The sequence below is a fragment of the Hemiscyllium ocellatum genome, chromosome 49, assembly GCF_020745735.1.
Source record: "Hemiscyllium ocellatum isolate sHemOce1 chromosome 49, sHemOce1.pat.X.cur, whole genome shotgun sequence".
Taxonomy (NCBI): Eukaryota; Metazoa; Chordata; class Chondrichthyes; order Orectolobiformes; family Hemiscylliidae; genus Hemiscyllium; species Hemiscyllium ocellatum.
Window position 1 is genome coordinate 10,217,076 of NC_083449.1, and position 16,440 is coordinate 10,233,515.

At 44.6% G+C, this 16,440-nt stretch overlaps 3 protein-coding genes across 3 annotated transcripts in view; all 3 read left to right on the forward strand.

The window, feature by feature from the left end:
• The window catches only part of LOC132837101 (histone H4-like), a 468,073-nt gene that overhangs the window by 88,537 nt on the left and 363,096 nt on the right, over positions 1 to 16,440 (forward strand). The gene's annotated exons all lie outside the window — the stretch shown is intronic.
• LOC132837173 (histone H2B type 1-O-like) lies at positions 3,743 to 4,123 on the forward strand. The gene has a single exon (XM_060856884.1). It carries the CDS (start codon positions 3,743 to 3,745, stop codon positions 4,121 to 4,123), a length of 381 nt encoding a protein of 126 aa, XP_060712867.1.
• On the forward strand, positions 5,375 to 6,117 carry LOC132837228 (histone H2A-like). Its single transcript, XM_060856947.1, has one exon. It carries the CDS (start codon positions 5,381 to 5,383, stop codon positions 5,768 to 5,770), a length of 390 nt encoding a protein of 129 aa, XP_060712930.1. The 5' UTR covers positions 5,375 to 5,380; the 3' UTR covers positions 5,771 to 6,117.

Below are 16,440 nucleotides of genomic sequence, written 5' to 3' on the forward strand. Positions count from 1 at the left end.
CAACATGTGAACAATAAGTTCAAAATGCACATTCAGAATATAACTTACAATCATAACCTGTACCATAGAATAAAAGTTGTGGAAATTATTCAAACTACTTTACGCTGTCAGAGACTGAAACTGGTATTAGTAAAGTCTTACTTTCAATTACAGTACATAGAATTTCTCCAGTGCTGATAGAGTTCATTTGGCCCATCCCCCAGCAACAACTCACCAAAGTGGATCCCAGCCAGGTGTAGATCTCATCCTATCCTCATAACTCCTCATTTACCATAGTTAAGCCACTGACACTGCACATCCTTGAATACTACCGGACAATTTAGGCTAATCCAGCTAACCTAAACATGTTTGGACCATGCAAAGAAACTGGAGTACTCAGAGGAACCCCATGCAGACATGGGCAGAACATGCAAACTGCACACAGGTAATGAACCAAGGCTAGAATTGAATCTGCATCCCTGGCACCACTGTGCCACCATGCCACCCTGGTGATGGCAATAGATAAAATCTTATTCATGTTGAGCAACAGAGATTTGATGTAAAAAGAGCTCCTGCAGTTTCTGCAAGTGTCATGTTAAACAGAGACAAATGTGTAAGTACACTCACTTATTCACAGAGCACAAACTGACAGGTACAGATAGTTTCAGGTACAGATGCACTCATCCATCCATTGAAGCTGTCAGGGGTAGACTGATGATTGCACAAACACATTCATATTGCAGAAACTGACAGGTACATTTTGATAATACACTCACATATTCTCAGAACAGAATCTCACAGGTATATGATAAGTAAATTCTTATATTCACCTAGAACCTAATGAGGCAGATTGATAACTAAAATCACATTGACGTTACAAAAGCTGACAGGTAAGGACTGATCATGACACACTCATATTCACACAGCAGAATCTGACAGGGGCAGGTAGATAATTGGACTGTCATCTTCACATCACAGAAACTAACCGAGAGAGATAGATAAATAGGTTGTCATATTCAAATTGGAGAAGCTGATGGACAGATCAATAACTATACTTCCATATTCACAGATCAGAAATGACAGGTGCAGATAGATGGGCAAACGTCAGGACTGTAGATGATGGAGATTAGACTTGAGAGTGTGATGCTGGAAAAGCACAGCAGGTCAGGAAGCATCCAAGGAGCAGGAGAATTGACGTTTTGGTTAAAAGTCCCTTCATCAGTACAGATGTGTAACTACATCAATACATAACTGCACTCATGCATTCGTGTCACTGAAAGCGACAAGTATAGTTCAATACGTACCCCCACATGTTCACTTTGCAGAAGATGGCAGGTAGACATTGATAACTATGTTCACATTTCAACAATGCAGAAACTGACATGGACAGATTGGTAATTAAACTATCACATTCACAGAGCAGAAACTGACATATTCACACAGTAGAAACCAATAGATATAAGGTAATAACTTCACTCAAGTATGCACATAGCAGAATCTTACTGGGACAGAGTGATACCAGCACTCTCATATTCGCATTGCAGAAACCTAGAGCTGTAGATTGATATAGAGGCTCTCATTGCAAGTATAAAATGGTTGGGCATATTCTCACTGGAGATTTGAAGAACAATTTATCATCTTTAGGGCAAAGGAAACTGATCTGAAGGGAGTTAAGAGAGTTGATGCTGGGTGTATGTCACTGCTCATGAGAGAATCCAGAGTAAGGGACATAGGTTTGAACAGGAAGCCTTCTGTCTCAGAAAGAAATGTAGAACATTCTCCCCTTGTTCTGTTCCACAGAGAGGATTGGGTTATCAGCTTAGTTTATGCTAATGTAGCCATATATCTTTTTTTGATACATAAGGGAGTCTTTGGTTATGGGCACTAAACATCAAAATGAGATGACTATCATAACTAAAACCTTTGTGATCTTATGACAGAGTACACAGGCAGGTGAAAATGCCACAGACTTCTCATGCTTCTTATGATCTTCTGCTCTGAGATATTTAAAGTGACACAAGTCTGAAAGAAATTAATAACTACAGCATGTACACTGTATCTGCAAGACAGGATTGGGAGGCATCATTCACCATTCACTTTATCTGTAACTTACTGATATGTGTGTGCTCACAGATCACATACTAATCGATTCAGTTATAAGTTACCGAGACATACCAGGGATGGAGTGAAAAAAGATTAACCATCCATTTCATCAGAAACTTTGAGATGTTGAGATATTTGCTCTCTGACATGCCAGTGATTGACTGAAACTGAGTAAACACAAGTTTAGAAACAACAAACTGGCAGTTACAGCATGAAATACTGAGTCACTTGCAAAGTAATAAATTGTTCGGGTATAATACAACTATTGATTAGCTAGAAATTGGCATAAACAATGTCACATCAGCAGTGACGTTGCAGATATTGTCAGTAACAATGTACAAAGAGTTATTCCTTATTGAAATGCTGGAGTTAGAATTACAAAATCAACTTCAATTTACAGAAGTTGATTTTCATAGAGTATGGGACTGGAGGGTAGTGAGTCCTACCTGAGTCTATCCAAATTGGTGTCTGGTACATTCAAAATTGTAGGTACTACATGAAACACATTCTTATGTCAATAGAAGACATCTACAGGGTAAAACAACAAGTTATACTTAAGAAGGTTTTGAGTTACAGTCCAGTAACATACTGACATGTAAAGACTGTGAAATAAAGTTTACAAAAATACATCCCAGAAACAGACGGGCACAGATTGGTGTCGAGAGTGTGGTGCTGGAAAAGCACAGCAGGTCAGGCTGCATCTGAGGAGCAGGAGAATCGATGTTTCGAGCATAGGTCCTTCATCTCGACGTTTTCGGCATAAGTCCTCCAATCCCCAGCATCTGCAATCCTCACTTTCTCCTAGGGACACAGATTGGAGGAATATTTCTAAGTGGCTGGCAAATAATGTATCGTTTTACCGCTTACATCAATGTTTGATGGTTACTGAATAAAAGCTGTCTTGAAGTAACACTAACTCACTATTATACAGAGGACCAGAACTTCGGTGGACAGATGTTGAGTTAATGCCAAATGTGTAAATGAGGACACGATAGACACAAAGTTAAAGTGATATGCACACAGTATCAGCCAAGGTCTCAGAAACATATTCATCCCACAGTCAAGGCGTGACTCAACTCGTGACTCAAGAAAAATATTACATATAAACTTTTTCTTTTCATTTCTCTTCAACTCCGTGTAATTGAGAACGAGTTACATCAACCCGAAGGGTAGAAAACACTCACGGTCAGTTTCCAGTTGATTGTGTAACTTGACAACAAATGTAATCACAATTTCAAATGGATGGAAGTTTTTTTTCACAAAGTGACAAGTTCTGCGTTAATTCCAGCCCATACAGAGGACCAGAAACAGACATGCAGAGCTGCAAACACACCCTTCCACTCCCACATCATCACAACAACAGCCAATACCACAGTCACTTTCTGGATCACAAATACGAAACAAATCTCCCTCAGTCAGACTGACAGGAACAGAATCACCACCCACTTCACATTTCGTTGCAGATTCTGACAGATCCACATTGGATACCACATAAACCAATGAGAGAGACTGAGATGTTGTTAAACATGTCTGTGTAAACTACCCAATCGGGAATCAGGATTTACCCCATCCCTTATTAGCATGGCTGACGTTATCAGTCTACAAAAAGGGTACTCCGAGCCCACTTTCCCTTATTCTGTGTCTGAAAGTGAGCGGCGCTATGGCTGATGAGAAGAAAGCACAGCAAGCCTCCAAGAAGGGCGCGAAGAAAATCATCAAGAAGGCGCCAGCGAAGGGCGGCAGGAAGAGGAAAAGGTCTAGGAAAGAAAGTTATTCCATCTACATCTACAAAGTGATGAAGCAGGTTCACCCCGACACCGGCATCTCCTCCAAGGCCATGAGCATCATGAACTCGTTCGTTAACGATATTTTCGAGCGTATCGCGGGGGAGGCTTCCCGCCTGGCCCATTACAACAAGCGCAGCACCATCAGCTCCCGGGAGATCCAGACCGCCGTGCGGCTGCTGCTGCCTGGGGAGCTGGCCAAGCACGCCGTGTCGGAGGGCACAAAGGCGGTGACCAAGTACACCAGCTCCAAGTGAAGGACCGCACTGCCCTGAAACAAACACACATCTACAACCCAAAGGCTCTTATAAGAGCCACCCACAACTTCCCAGAGTGACCTGAACCATTTCTAAAGAACGGTTTGTTTTGGTTTGCATAGATGTTTTACTTTGATCAGGTATTTTAACTTTATGTAATACATTCGCTTCTTTAATTGCTTCTCAATTTGACAGGGCAGTGGGGGTTAGCGGAGATGAAAATACATCACAAACAGCCCCTTCCCCTGTCAGTAGAGAGACAGCAGATTAAGCACCGGTATAACACGCTGGAGGGGAGGTGGGAGGGCGAGCGACTTCATAAACGCTAGAGACAGAACAGATGAAACCATATGGAATCATTTTTCACCTTAATTGTTCAAGTTGCGAAAGGCCTTGGTGGAATGATCACACTTATTTTAACCCTGGCAAACCAAACGGAAGATATGCAGTCCCACGAATTGATATATTTTACCCTTTTTTTTAAAAAAGAAAATGACAATGCGCGGATTTATTCCGCTTTTTCAGAATACAAAAGGCAAAGCACTTTCTGCTGTCGATAAGAGGCGTCCATAGTGAACCGAGAGCACACCAAAACAGCTGCCGGACTGAAATGTGGAGATTTTTGCTGAGCCTGATCGAGACCGATAAGGGAGGGCAACTTTAAAACATCATCTGAACACCGTGTTCGCCGTTGATACTGAGCCGGAAGAATGTTGTGTGCTGCTTTATCAGCAGGCCGGGGTGTTGTTGAAATGTGAAGGGAAAAGACAAGTTGCAGACTGCAATGTTTGAACCGTTTTGTTTCAGCCTCAAGGTTTACAAAACAACCCACTCGCAAGATCAGAAATGGACACACACAGGTCGGCAAGTTTGGGAGAGTAAGATCGTGTGAAGTATACTTTTGTAAACTAAAAGTAAATTAACATGAGTATTAATGTTTTTTAAACTTATTCAAGTTTTTTGTACTTCATTTCTTCCTGTAAAACCTACTCCTTTGTTTGGAAATTGGCGGGCTTTTCAAATTGTAAAAGAAGCGGTTGATGATTTGGCGCCGGTACTTCCCGCCCTCCTCCCTGGGCCCTCTCCGGATTGGGGAATGAGGCAGATATCTGATTGGGAATTGAAACAACATTAGGCGGGGCTGAACAATGGGACCAATCAGAAATGGCCAACGCATCATTCCTCCCGAAGGTATAAGAGGCCGCAATGTGGGCGGAGTGTAGCATTCTCTGTGAAAGTGCTTGTGAGTTTGTGACAATGTCTGGAAGAGGAAAGGGCGGTGGGAAAGCTCGCGCCAAGGCGAAGTCTCGGTCGTCCCGGGCTGGCCTGCAGTTCCCGGTGGGCCGTGTTCACAGGCTCCTGAGAAAGGGTAACTATGCTGAGCGTGTGGGTGCCGGAGCGCCGGTCTATCTGGCTGCGGTGCTGGAGTATCTGACGGCTGAAATCCTGGAGCTGGCCGGCAACGCGGCCCGGGACAACAAGAAGACCCGCATCATCCCCAGGCACCTGCAGCTGGCCGTGCGCAACGACGAGGAGCTCAACAAGCTGCTGGGAGGGGTGACCATCGCTCAGGGCGGGGTGCTGCCTAATATCCAGGCCGTGCTGCTGCCCAAGAAATCCGCCGCTGCTGGATCTGCTAAAAAGTGAAGAGACGTTTCTTGAATCTGACAACCCAAAGGCTCTTCTAAGAGCCACTCACATCATCTGTGGAAGGGGCTAAACTCGCTGTCAGATTGATTATTTTCCTCTTAATGGGGAGAGCCCTCGCCTTTGTACCGGACATCAACGAATTTCACGCTCCATTTATTTGGATACTGTTAGTCTGGGAGCAGAGGAAGAATTTATCTTAAAATGCAATTGTACGAGTGTCCTGAACTACAGGATTTCTTATTGTCTGAGTGATCTGTTTTATGTCCTGAGTTTAGAATGGCGACACGAATGTCCCCGATCGGGTTTGACCTCACATTACATTCACAATGCCTATCAGAGCTGGTTTGACCGAGTGCATTAACGAGTCAGTCGCTGTAGAATACTGTAAGGAATATATGTTACAATTACAAATGACGCGATTCTTTACATGGACTGACCAGGTTGCAGAACAGTAGAGTCTCGATTGGCCGAATAGCTGCTTATCTATACTGTAGGAATACTTGCAATTTTAAAATCATTGGCCACGGTAAACAGCAACAAAGTGAACCGACCACTCTGAATGTTCTCTGCCGTACCGCAAAACACGGTATTAGTACATTTTTGGAATCGAAATAATTTTAAAATAACGATATATGTGAAATAACTGGCAACATTACACTGTGCTCTCCGCATGCGCTACCTTCCCCGCCCTCAGGTCTCCGCTCTCTGTCGGAGGGTTTGGGTGGCTCTGAAAAGAGCCTTTGGGTTCGCTGAAAAAGGGTCGCTTTATCCTCAGCCGCCGGATCCATAGAGAGTGCGGCCCTGGCGTTTCAGAGCGTACTTCTGGATTAGAGTGGTGCTGGAAAAGCTCATTCCAGAAAAGGACTGAACCTTTTCTCCCCAAAGCTGACTGTTCCTCCCCCAGCGCTGCCATTGAGGAGCATTTACTCAGTGAGTGCAAGAGGTTTGTTTGAAACAGACCGCAATGGAGAGATCAGCGCCCAGGGAAGCGAGGGAACAGCAGGCTCCTTCCAGCAGCACATCGGGATGGGAGCCTGGGACACAGAGGGGGCTCCGAGACCGGGATTGATTCGGGGTGAGTTCAGGGAGAACCGGGAGCTGTTTGTAAGAGGCCGAGCGGAGCAGGAACTGGTCCCGGAACTTGGAGTGGTTTGCAATCCTCTGAACCCTGTTTTAATTTAATTCTGTTTTCCCGCTGTTCCTTGAGGTTGTGTGGACCAACTGTAGGATTGTGATACTCTTGTTAAAGGACATACACTGGGGTCTTGGTAAAATCATTAGAAATAGCGCTGTTTTTACTCTTTCCAACAGGTAGTTGGGGAGTTGGATATTGAACTATGTAAGCATCCTGGTGATTGAGTACTCCCATTCATGGTGCTGGGCGGTTGTTGCTCAGTTTCTGGATCCCACTCAATTGGTATCAAGTTAAAAATCACACAACACCAGATTATAGTCCAACAGGTTTATTTAGAAGCACCTCATGTTGTGTGATTTTAACATTGTACACCCCAGTCCAAAACCAGCATCTCCAAATCAATTGGTATCGAATCACACGAAAAACAAACAATCCCCAGACAAGGAGCAGCCCAGGGCAACACTGGAATCAGATCAGTGGTTCTGGTTAAGTTTTAGGGAAAAAAACAACACAAATCCCAATGAAGATGCAATGAATGTGACATTGATCAGTTCAAAATTGCCAGACTAGCCTTATGTTGATTTACAGGTGGTGTCCCTGTGTCTTCCTTCAGAAAAACACCCGAGGTACTAAGACGCTGTAATACTTAGTTCAAAGTAAAGAGTGACCAGCTGCATCTAGCAAACGGAAGGTATGTAGCCCATTGATGTTTACAATAGATAAATTGAATCCTCATCCAAAATAGACTTTCAGGAACTGCATTAAAATCTGCTGTTATTCAGCGCATTTTCAAAGTTACAATGAAGATAGACAAATAGGCCACATTGTTGCATCATTTCAACAACCAACTGTGAAGGAGGGGTTAAGTACAGAGATGGAGGGAAACTGTGCTCACCGACAGGGCAAGAGTTACCAAAGAGTCATCGAGTCATAGAGACATATAACATGGAAACAGACCCTTCGGTCCAACTTGTCCCTGCCAACCAGATATCCTAACCTAATCGAATCCCATTTGCCAGCACGTAGCCCATCTTTCTCTAAATCCTTCCTATTCATATTGTTAAAGTACAGATTTGAGACAGCTCAGGGAATCCCTTATGGACTCAGGCCTATGAGCCTCTCTTGGTTCGTCCTGGAGATCGTACTCTTTTGTAGTCCGAAATAAATTAAACTGCTGTAAGAGATTTTTAATTTTAGCCTTCCCCTTTATTTACCAACAGCATCACTGTTAGAATGTAACATTGACATAAGCTAGGCTAAAGAGGTTCTAAAATCTTAGAAATGTAGGATACCAGTTCTTCCTTAAAAGCCCTCGCAGTAGACTCCACTCTTCTGTCTCAAACAGGCTTCCTTTTTCCACACACCCCACCAACCCAACCTCCACTCCCGGCACCTTCCCTTGCAACAGCAAGAAATGCAAAACTTGCGCCCACACCTACCCCCCCCCCGCCTTACTTCCCTCCAAGGCCCCAAGGGATCCTTCCATATCCACCATAAATTCACCTGCACCTCCACACACATCATTTACTGCATCCGCTGCACCCGATGTGGCCTTCTCTATATTGGGGAGACAGGCCGCCTACTTGCGGAACATTTCAGAGAACACCTCTGGGACACCTGGACCATCCAACCCAACCACCCCGTGGCTCAACACTTCAATTCCCCCTCCCACTCCACACCAAGGTCATGCAGGTCCTTGGACTCCTCCATCGCCAGACCATAGCAACACGATGGCTGGAGGAAGAACACCTCATCTTCTGCCTAAGAACCCTCCAACCACAAGGGATGAACTCAGATGTCTCCATTTTCCTCATTTCCCCTCCCCCCACCTTGTCTCAGTCAAATCCCTCAAACTCAGCACCACCTTCCTAACCTGCAAACTTTTTCCTGACCTCCCCCCCCCCCAACTCCAGCCTATCACCCTCACCTTGACCTCCTTCCACCTATCGCGTTTCCAACTTCCCTCCCCCAAGTCCCTCCTCCCTACCTTTTATCTTAGCCTGCTGGACACACCCTCCTCATTCCTGAAGAAGGACTTATGCCTGAAACATCGATTCTCCTGTTCCTTTGATGCTGCATGACCTGCAGCGCTTTTCCAGCTGCACGTTTTTCAGCTCTGATCTCCAGCATCTGCAGTCCTCACTTTCTCCTACCTTCTACCACCCTAACTATTTGATGGCCACTTTCAGGGAGCTAGACACTTGAACCCCAAGATCCTTCTGTACATCAGTGACTTTCAGAGTTCAGCCATTTACTGTGTACCTTCACTTAAAATTTGATCTCCCAAAGTCCAGCATCTTATACTTTGCCAGATTGAGCTCAATCTGCCATATTTCTTCAGGCCAGGGTAGAAAAGTGGAAATGAGGGCATAGATTTTAGATGACAGTAGAGAGATTTAAAAGAGACCTAAGGGGCAATATTTCATGCAGTGGTTGTTGCATATATAGAACCAGCAGCTCCATGACAGGCACGTGGACAGGAAAGATTTCGAGAGATATTGGTCAAGTGCAGAAAATGGGGCTGGTTTGGTTTCAGAAGCCTGGTCAGCATGGATGAGTTAGGCTGAAGTGTCCCTGCTATATGACTCTCTGACTCCATGATTAGGGGCATGTATGCTGTCCTTGTCAGCAATGCCCTACATCCTTTACCTGAATGAGGGACTGCAGTGATTAAAAACCGGTAACTCAGTCACTGTCTTTGCTCACTCTAATGCTTAACAATTCATCGACACAGTCCTGCTGTTCCGTTGAAAGACAAATGGGATCTGTTGACCAGAACCTTCTGCCCTCCCACTGTCATTGTCGCTGATGGTGTTCATCCGTTTGTAATCAGGCCTGTACTGCTCCTTTCTTGATGGACAGCAGTTATCAGATCAGTACGAGGACGGTGTTAAAATATTACATCATCAGCAAAGCCTGTATTTACATCAGTCAGAGCCCTTATGTGGTGCCGTGGCATGTCCCTACCGCCGGACTGAGAGGCCAACTTTTCTTTTATTCCTGGGAGGAGGGCATTACTGGATAGGTCAGCATTTACTGCCTATCCCTAATTGCCCAGAGTTACAAATCAGTCACATTGCTGTGTGCTGAGTCACATGTAGGCCTGACCAGGTAAGGATGGCAGTTTCCTTCCCTAAAGGACATTAGTGAACCAGATGGGTTATACCGACAATTGATTCGCAGTCACAATCAGTCTTTAAAGTCAAGAAATTTGTTCAATTTAAAATCCACCATCTTTCGTGATGGGATTCAAACCCGGGTCCCCAGAATATTACCGGGGTCTCTGGATGAACAGTCCACAGATAACACTACCAGGCCATCGCTTCCTCATTCAAAGTTCAAGTCTGCTGCTCTGGATGTGTCTGATATCCCCACCCCCATCATGGTGGCGTTTCCAAAACATCTGCAAAGAGAGACATCACAGACATTCACACAATGGTTACAGAATCCCACAAAGATGAATCTGGCAGGGGTTTCTGATTGTTGAGAGTTTTGTTCTCCATGGAGACTCCCTATCAGCCACGCTCCCTCCATCCGGATCTTCAGTGGCTTGCAGCTCAATGTCCATTCTGTCTGTGGGGCCAGAAGGTGCGAGTTCAATCCGCACACTCCAGGACACTTTCACCCTGAAAAGTAACCATTAAAACTGCCTGCTTTCTGTCTGAGTGTCTCTCACCTGTCAGAACCGTCTGATAATTTCTGTTCTAAATTACTCAGAATGGGGCATAAACGCGATGTCCATTCATAGAAGGAGACAGATTCCTCCCTTTAAACGTGGACCAAATGAAAAGCTTAATCCTCAGATATGTACATGAGAGCGAAGGTGAGGCAGGTATTAAATATCCAAAGAAAACCAGCAGCCAAAATAGTTTGATAAATTCAAAACCCAGCGAGGTCCAGAACAGATTGATGGCCACACTGACGTGAAAGTAGCTTCCCCTGAAGAAAATGCCTTGTGAAACACAGTTTCCAACATAAAGTTAAGAAGTTAGTTATCTGTACACAGGAGGTAAATTTATGGCTTCACCAGACGGTGTACTGAATCGAACCAACACCCCCAACCAATCTGTCTTCTTGCTTCTTACTTCCGTGGAATATTCATGTCAACGTTTCGGTCCCCTCCTTCTTCTTCCTGCGAGGGCTCGCTGAGGTTCAGTGTGGCGTATGTGATACAATAATCATCTCCCATACGAACCCCACAAAGCCTTCAATGTTGTGACATTTCAAATGCTGATCCAAGTACTTTGTAAAGGTTGGGAGTTTCCCTGCCAGCCAGCATGTTCCAACCTCCACCATCCTTTGGGTGAAACAATCCTCAATTTCCCACTTTAAACCTCCCGTCTTTCACTTTAAAATGGCCTCCCATCCCAGCCCTTGTTACTGACCCCTTGACTATGGGAAACACCTGCTTCCTACTCCCCTGTCCCTTCCCCTCACAATCTTGCACTTCTCCACTGAGTTTCTCTCTCAGCATTTACTGTTTCATAGAAAATATCCCAAGATTATCCAGCCTCCCTCTCTTCCTCGTTAAAATCCAGGCAACATCCTGGTAAATCGCCTCTGCACACTGCCTTCTCCATGTAGCGTGCAATTCCAAATTTTTTTTTTGCATTCAAATTCCACCATCTGGTATGGGCGGGATCCCAGGAACACCAACACTCTGGATCAATAACCTATGATAATATCACCCAGCTATCACCTCCACAATTGAAATGGTTAACAGTGTCTAATTGGTACAGACTGGATGGAGCGAATGGTCTTTCTCTACCTCTGTCTACGTTCGATCCGAGTGTCACTGTTACCTCGCAGTGTGAATTTGATGTAGTCTTTGTCACATTAAAAATGATGCTGTTGGTTCCTTTGTCGATTGCTTCACAATGATACCTCCCGATATGGTCTCTCTGGAATGAATGACCAGCTCCCCACCATTGGCAGTCACATGGTAGCGTGCACTGCCGTTTCTTAGCAGCACGTTGTCACGTGGCTCAGTGCCTTCCCTCCCCCGACACTGGAGAACAAGGCGGCCCCCAGGCTCCATCTCAGTCCCGTTAATGAAGGAAATCAGCGCAGTATCTGTGACGGGAACTGAGGAGAAAACACACCGAGATCAAAAAGCATGGAGTTTACCCATTGATTGAGACATCAGTGGGAACCAGTTTGACACAAAGGTTTTTAAAGAGAGTTTGGGAATTCGATAGATTCAAGAACTAATGTAATGGATGGATGTTGTTAAACTGGAAAGAATACCGAAAAGAAATTACAAGGACATTGCAAGGATTCAACACTCTGAGTTTGAGGGAGAGGCTGGATAAGCTAAGCCCTTTTGTTTTCAAGCGAAGGAGACTGAAGGGAGATCTCAAAGAAGTGTATAAGATTATGAGAGGCATTATTGGGGTGAATGCGCTCAGTCTGTTTCCCAGCGTTGTGGAGTCGAGGACTTGAGGGCATCAGCTTAAGGTTCGAAGGGAAAGAACAAAAGGGAAACCTGAAAAGCAACTTTTTTTATACACATGGGGTGATATACATATGGAATGAGCTGCCAGTGGAAGTGGTTGTAGCGGGTACATCAGCAACATTTAAAAGTCATTTGGACAAGTACATGGATAGGAGAGGTTTAGAAGGATATTGTATCAAGTGCAGGGACATTGGGTTAGCGTGGATGGACATTTTTGTAGGCATGGACAAGTTTGAGCAGAAGGGCTTGTTTTCTTGCTGTAGGACTCTATAATTCTGATATCTAAGGTTGTGCTGCTTTTGTTTTGAAAAGTATGATGCTGGAAACGCATAGTTGTCATTTCGAGCATAAGCTCTTCATCACATTCCTGATGAACAGCTTATGTCCGAAACATCGACTCTCCTGCTGCACGGATGTTTCCTAACCAGCTGTGCATTTCCAGCACCATACATTTTAAATCTGATCTCCAGCATCTGCAGTCCTCTATCTCTCTGTGTGTTGCTTTAGTCAAAAGTGTGGTGTTCAAAGACAAAGCACCAGCTTTGATTTGGTCTCAGCAGCGGTTTTCCCTGAGCTGATGGTCCAGTAACTCTCTGGGAGAGAATCCTTGGAAACTCACCTATCACTGCGATCTCTATGTCTTCACTGTGCTGACGGCCTGTCACCTCATTTCTCACTGAACAATGATAAAGCCCTTCGTCCCTCCTGCTGATAGGCCCAATGCTGTAAAGAAGCTCAGTGCTGTTGGAAAGCTCCCTGTACAGTTCCACACTTGAGCTGTTTTAGAATTGGTAATAAATTGGCAGAGAACCATTGGAGACTGAACAGATTAAGGATCCCATGTCTACTTCAATTAGATCCTTTCCGGGTAGAATTATTGGATCTGGTTTTGACACTGCAATTCCTGCAATTATGAACAAATGATAGATTTTTTTTGGCGGAGTTAATTGCAAACTCAATTATGAACATCATCACAGTCACACAAAAACACATATCCTTTTGTCTTTTTTCATTCGTTGCATGTGGGTGTCACTGGGTAGTCCAGTATTTATGGCTCATCCTAATTACACAGAGGGCAGTTGACGGTTGTCCGGCTAAAATCAACCTTTGGAATTGAATTCAGTTTCTCCCATCTGCTATCGTGGATTTTGAGGCCAGAATATGAGCCGATTCTCTGAATTCTTAGGACATAGAACAATACAGCACAAGGACAGGCCCTTGAACCCAGGGGTCACAGTCTAAAGGAGATGGAGTAAGGACTGAGATGAGGATGAATACCTTCTCCAAGAGAGTGGGGAGCCTGTGGAAGTCTCTACCACAGAAAATGGTCAGAGCTAGAACATTGAATGTAGTTCAAACATGAGGTGGATAAAATTCTTAGGGCCTAAAGGAGGAGAGCAAGAGGACAGGGGACTGAGTTGGACCACCAGCCACAATCCTAGTGAGTGGGCACATCAAACCGGAAGGACCAAATGACCTATTGCTATTTACATGTTTCCATAATTTTCTGGGCAGTGAATTCCACAGACTCCTCACTCTCTGTGTGAAGACATTTCTTCCCATCTCAATCTTAAATGTCAATACCCTGTGCTGTTTCTCTTTACTTCTCCAATACATGTCTGTGAAGTGTGGGGAGTAATGACAAATTGTCTCTACTCTGAGTCTTTAACTGTTAAGAAACGGACAATGATAAATGATACTGACGCCTGATGGATAAATTAAGCTGATTATTGCATTGCCACACCTTCCCGTCTGTGACTTCACAATGGTAAGTACCCGAGTCTGCAGGATGAGCTGACTCAGGGATGTAATCACTGTGGTCAGATGGAGACCGGAGAAGGACCCCATTTCTGTAAAAGCTGGACCGCAAGGAAGCGTGGGAGGGATTCGCTTCAACTCAGCACACCAGTTTAACCCGCTGGCCATCAAACAGCTCTCCCTCAGGACGCCCAGTCAACACAGGGACGGTGTACGCCTCTGGAAAACAGTAGGACATGTTTCTGATTCAGTCTGTAGAGTGTCTGGGCTTAGTTAAGCTCAGTGAATAGAACGCGAAGGGGAAAAAAATCCCTAGGCGGGGCCAGTGCAGGAGATTCCTAACAATCCTTCAAGGCCAATCAAGCCTGTTAGCATCATACCAGCTCGAGGTCAGATTTTGTGACAATCGCGATTGCATTTGGAATGAATAAATAAAACCACAGCGAAAATATTGTAACGGGTTCTGGAATCCACATTCTGGGAGGGACAGGACAGCAGTAGGAGAGGGTGCAGAGAGACGTTATTGGTGGGAAAGTTGCTGGAGAAGGTATTGTGGGATAGGATCTATTTATATTTAGAAAATAATGGGGTAATCAATGATAGGCAGCATGGTTTTGTGCAGGGGTGATTGTGCCTTACCAACTTAATAGAATTCTTCGAAGAAGCGACCAAGTTGATAGATGAAGGAAGAGCTGTTGATGTCATATGAATGGACTTTAGTAAGGTATTTGAGAATGTTCCCCATTGTAGACTAATGGAGAAAGTGAAGCCACATGGTGTGCAGAGTGTTCTAGCTAGGTGGATAACGAACTGGTTGAGTAACAGGAGACAGAGAGTAGTAGTTGAATGGAGTTTCTCAAAATGGAGAAAGGTGACCAGTGGTGTTCCACAGGGATCAGGGTTGGGGCTACTGTTGTTTGTAATCTACATAAATGATCTGGAAGAGGGTACTGTTGGTATGATCAGCAAGTTTGCAGATGTCACGAAGATTGGTGGAGTAGCAGAAGCATAAGGGACTGTCAGAGAATACAGGAGGCTATAGATAGACTGGAGAGTTGGGTGGAAAAGTAGCAGATGGTTTTCAATCCAGACAAATGTGACGTGATGCATTTAGACAAGACTAATTCTAGAGCAAGTTATACAATAATGGAAGAGCCTTGGGAAAACTTGGAGGACAGACAGATCTGGGAGTGCAGGTCCATTGTACCCTGAAGGTTGCTGCACAGGTGGATAGAGTGATCACGAAGGCATATAGTATACTTGCCTTCATCAGACGGGATATTGAGTATAAGAGCTGGCAAGTTATACTAAAATTGTACAAAACATTGGTTCAGCTGCATTTAGAGTACTGTGTATAGTTCTAGTCGCCACATTACCGTCTGGTCGCTTTGAAGAGGGTGCAGCGAAGGTTTTCGAGGATGTTGTCTGGTATGGAAGGTGCTAGCTATGAAGAAAGATTGAGTTGGTTAGGTTTCTTTTCATTAGAAAAAAGGAGATTGAGGGGGGACCTGATTGAGGTTTAGAAAATCATGAAGGATATGGACAGGATAGATAGCAATAAACTTTTCCCAGGGTGAAGGAGTAAATAACCAGAGGTCATGCCTTCAAGGTGAGAGGTGGAAAATTTAAGGGGGATACACACAGCGAGTACTTCAGAGGGTGGTGGACGTTTAGAATGCGTTGCCAGCAGAGGTGGTAGGGTCAGGCATGGTAGATTCATTTAAGATGCGTGAGTAGGTGTGGAGCAGAGGGATACAGATGTTTAGGGATTGACGACAGGTTTAGACAGTATGTTTGGATCAGCTCAGGCTTGGAGGGCCGAAGAGCCTGTTCCTGGGCTGTAAGTTATCTTTGTCTTTGTTCTATTTACCGAGATGTTGCCTTGGAGCTGTAGAGTTTCAGTGATGAAGAGAGATTAGATAGACTGGGATTTCTCTCCTTCGAGCAGAGGAGATTGAGACGAGGGTGAATGTGATGATGGAAATCTATAAAATGATGAGGAGTGTAAATAGGATAGATAGGAGGAATCCTTTCCCAATTGGTGGAGGGAGGGGTTCATCGATTGAAGGTCAGGGGCAGAAGGTGTAGAGGGAATGAGAGGAAACACATTTTCACTCAGATTATCTGGAACTCACTGCTTGTAAGGGTAGGAGCGGCAGAAACCCCTATCAAACTGAAGACTGTTTAGATGTGCACTCTCGAGGCCAAGGTTATGGTGCCACGTGCTGGGAAAATAGGGATTAGAGAATAGTGAGGTGGCTGTTTCTGACTCGATGGGTCGAAAGGCCTTTAATTTGTGCTGGGGATAATGACAGATAG

Coding starts and splice junctions, on each gene's coding strand:
- LOC132837228 (XM_060856947.1), top strand. CDS start 5,381: ATGTCTGGAAGAGGAAAGGGCGGTGGGAAAGCTCGCGCCAAGGCGAAG.
- LOC132837173 (XM_060856884.1), top strand. CDS start 3,743: ATGGCTGATGAGAAGAAAGCACAGCAAGCCTCCAAGAAGGGCGCGAAG.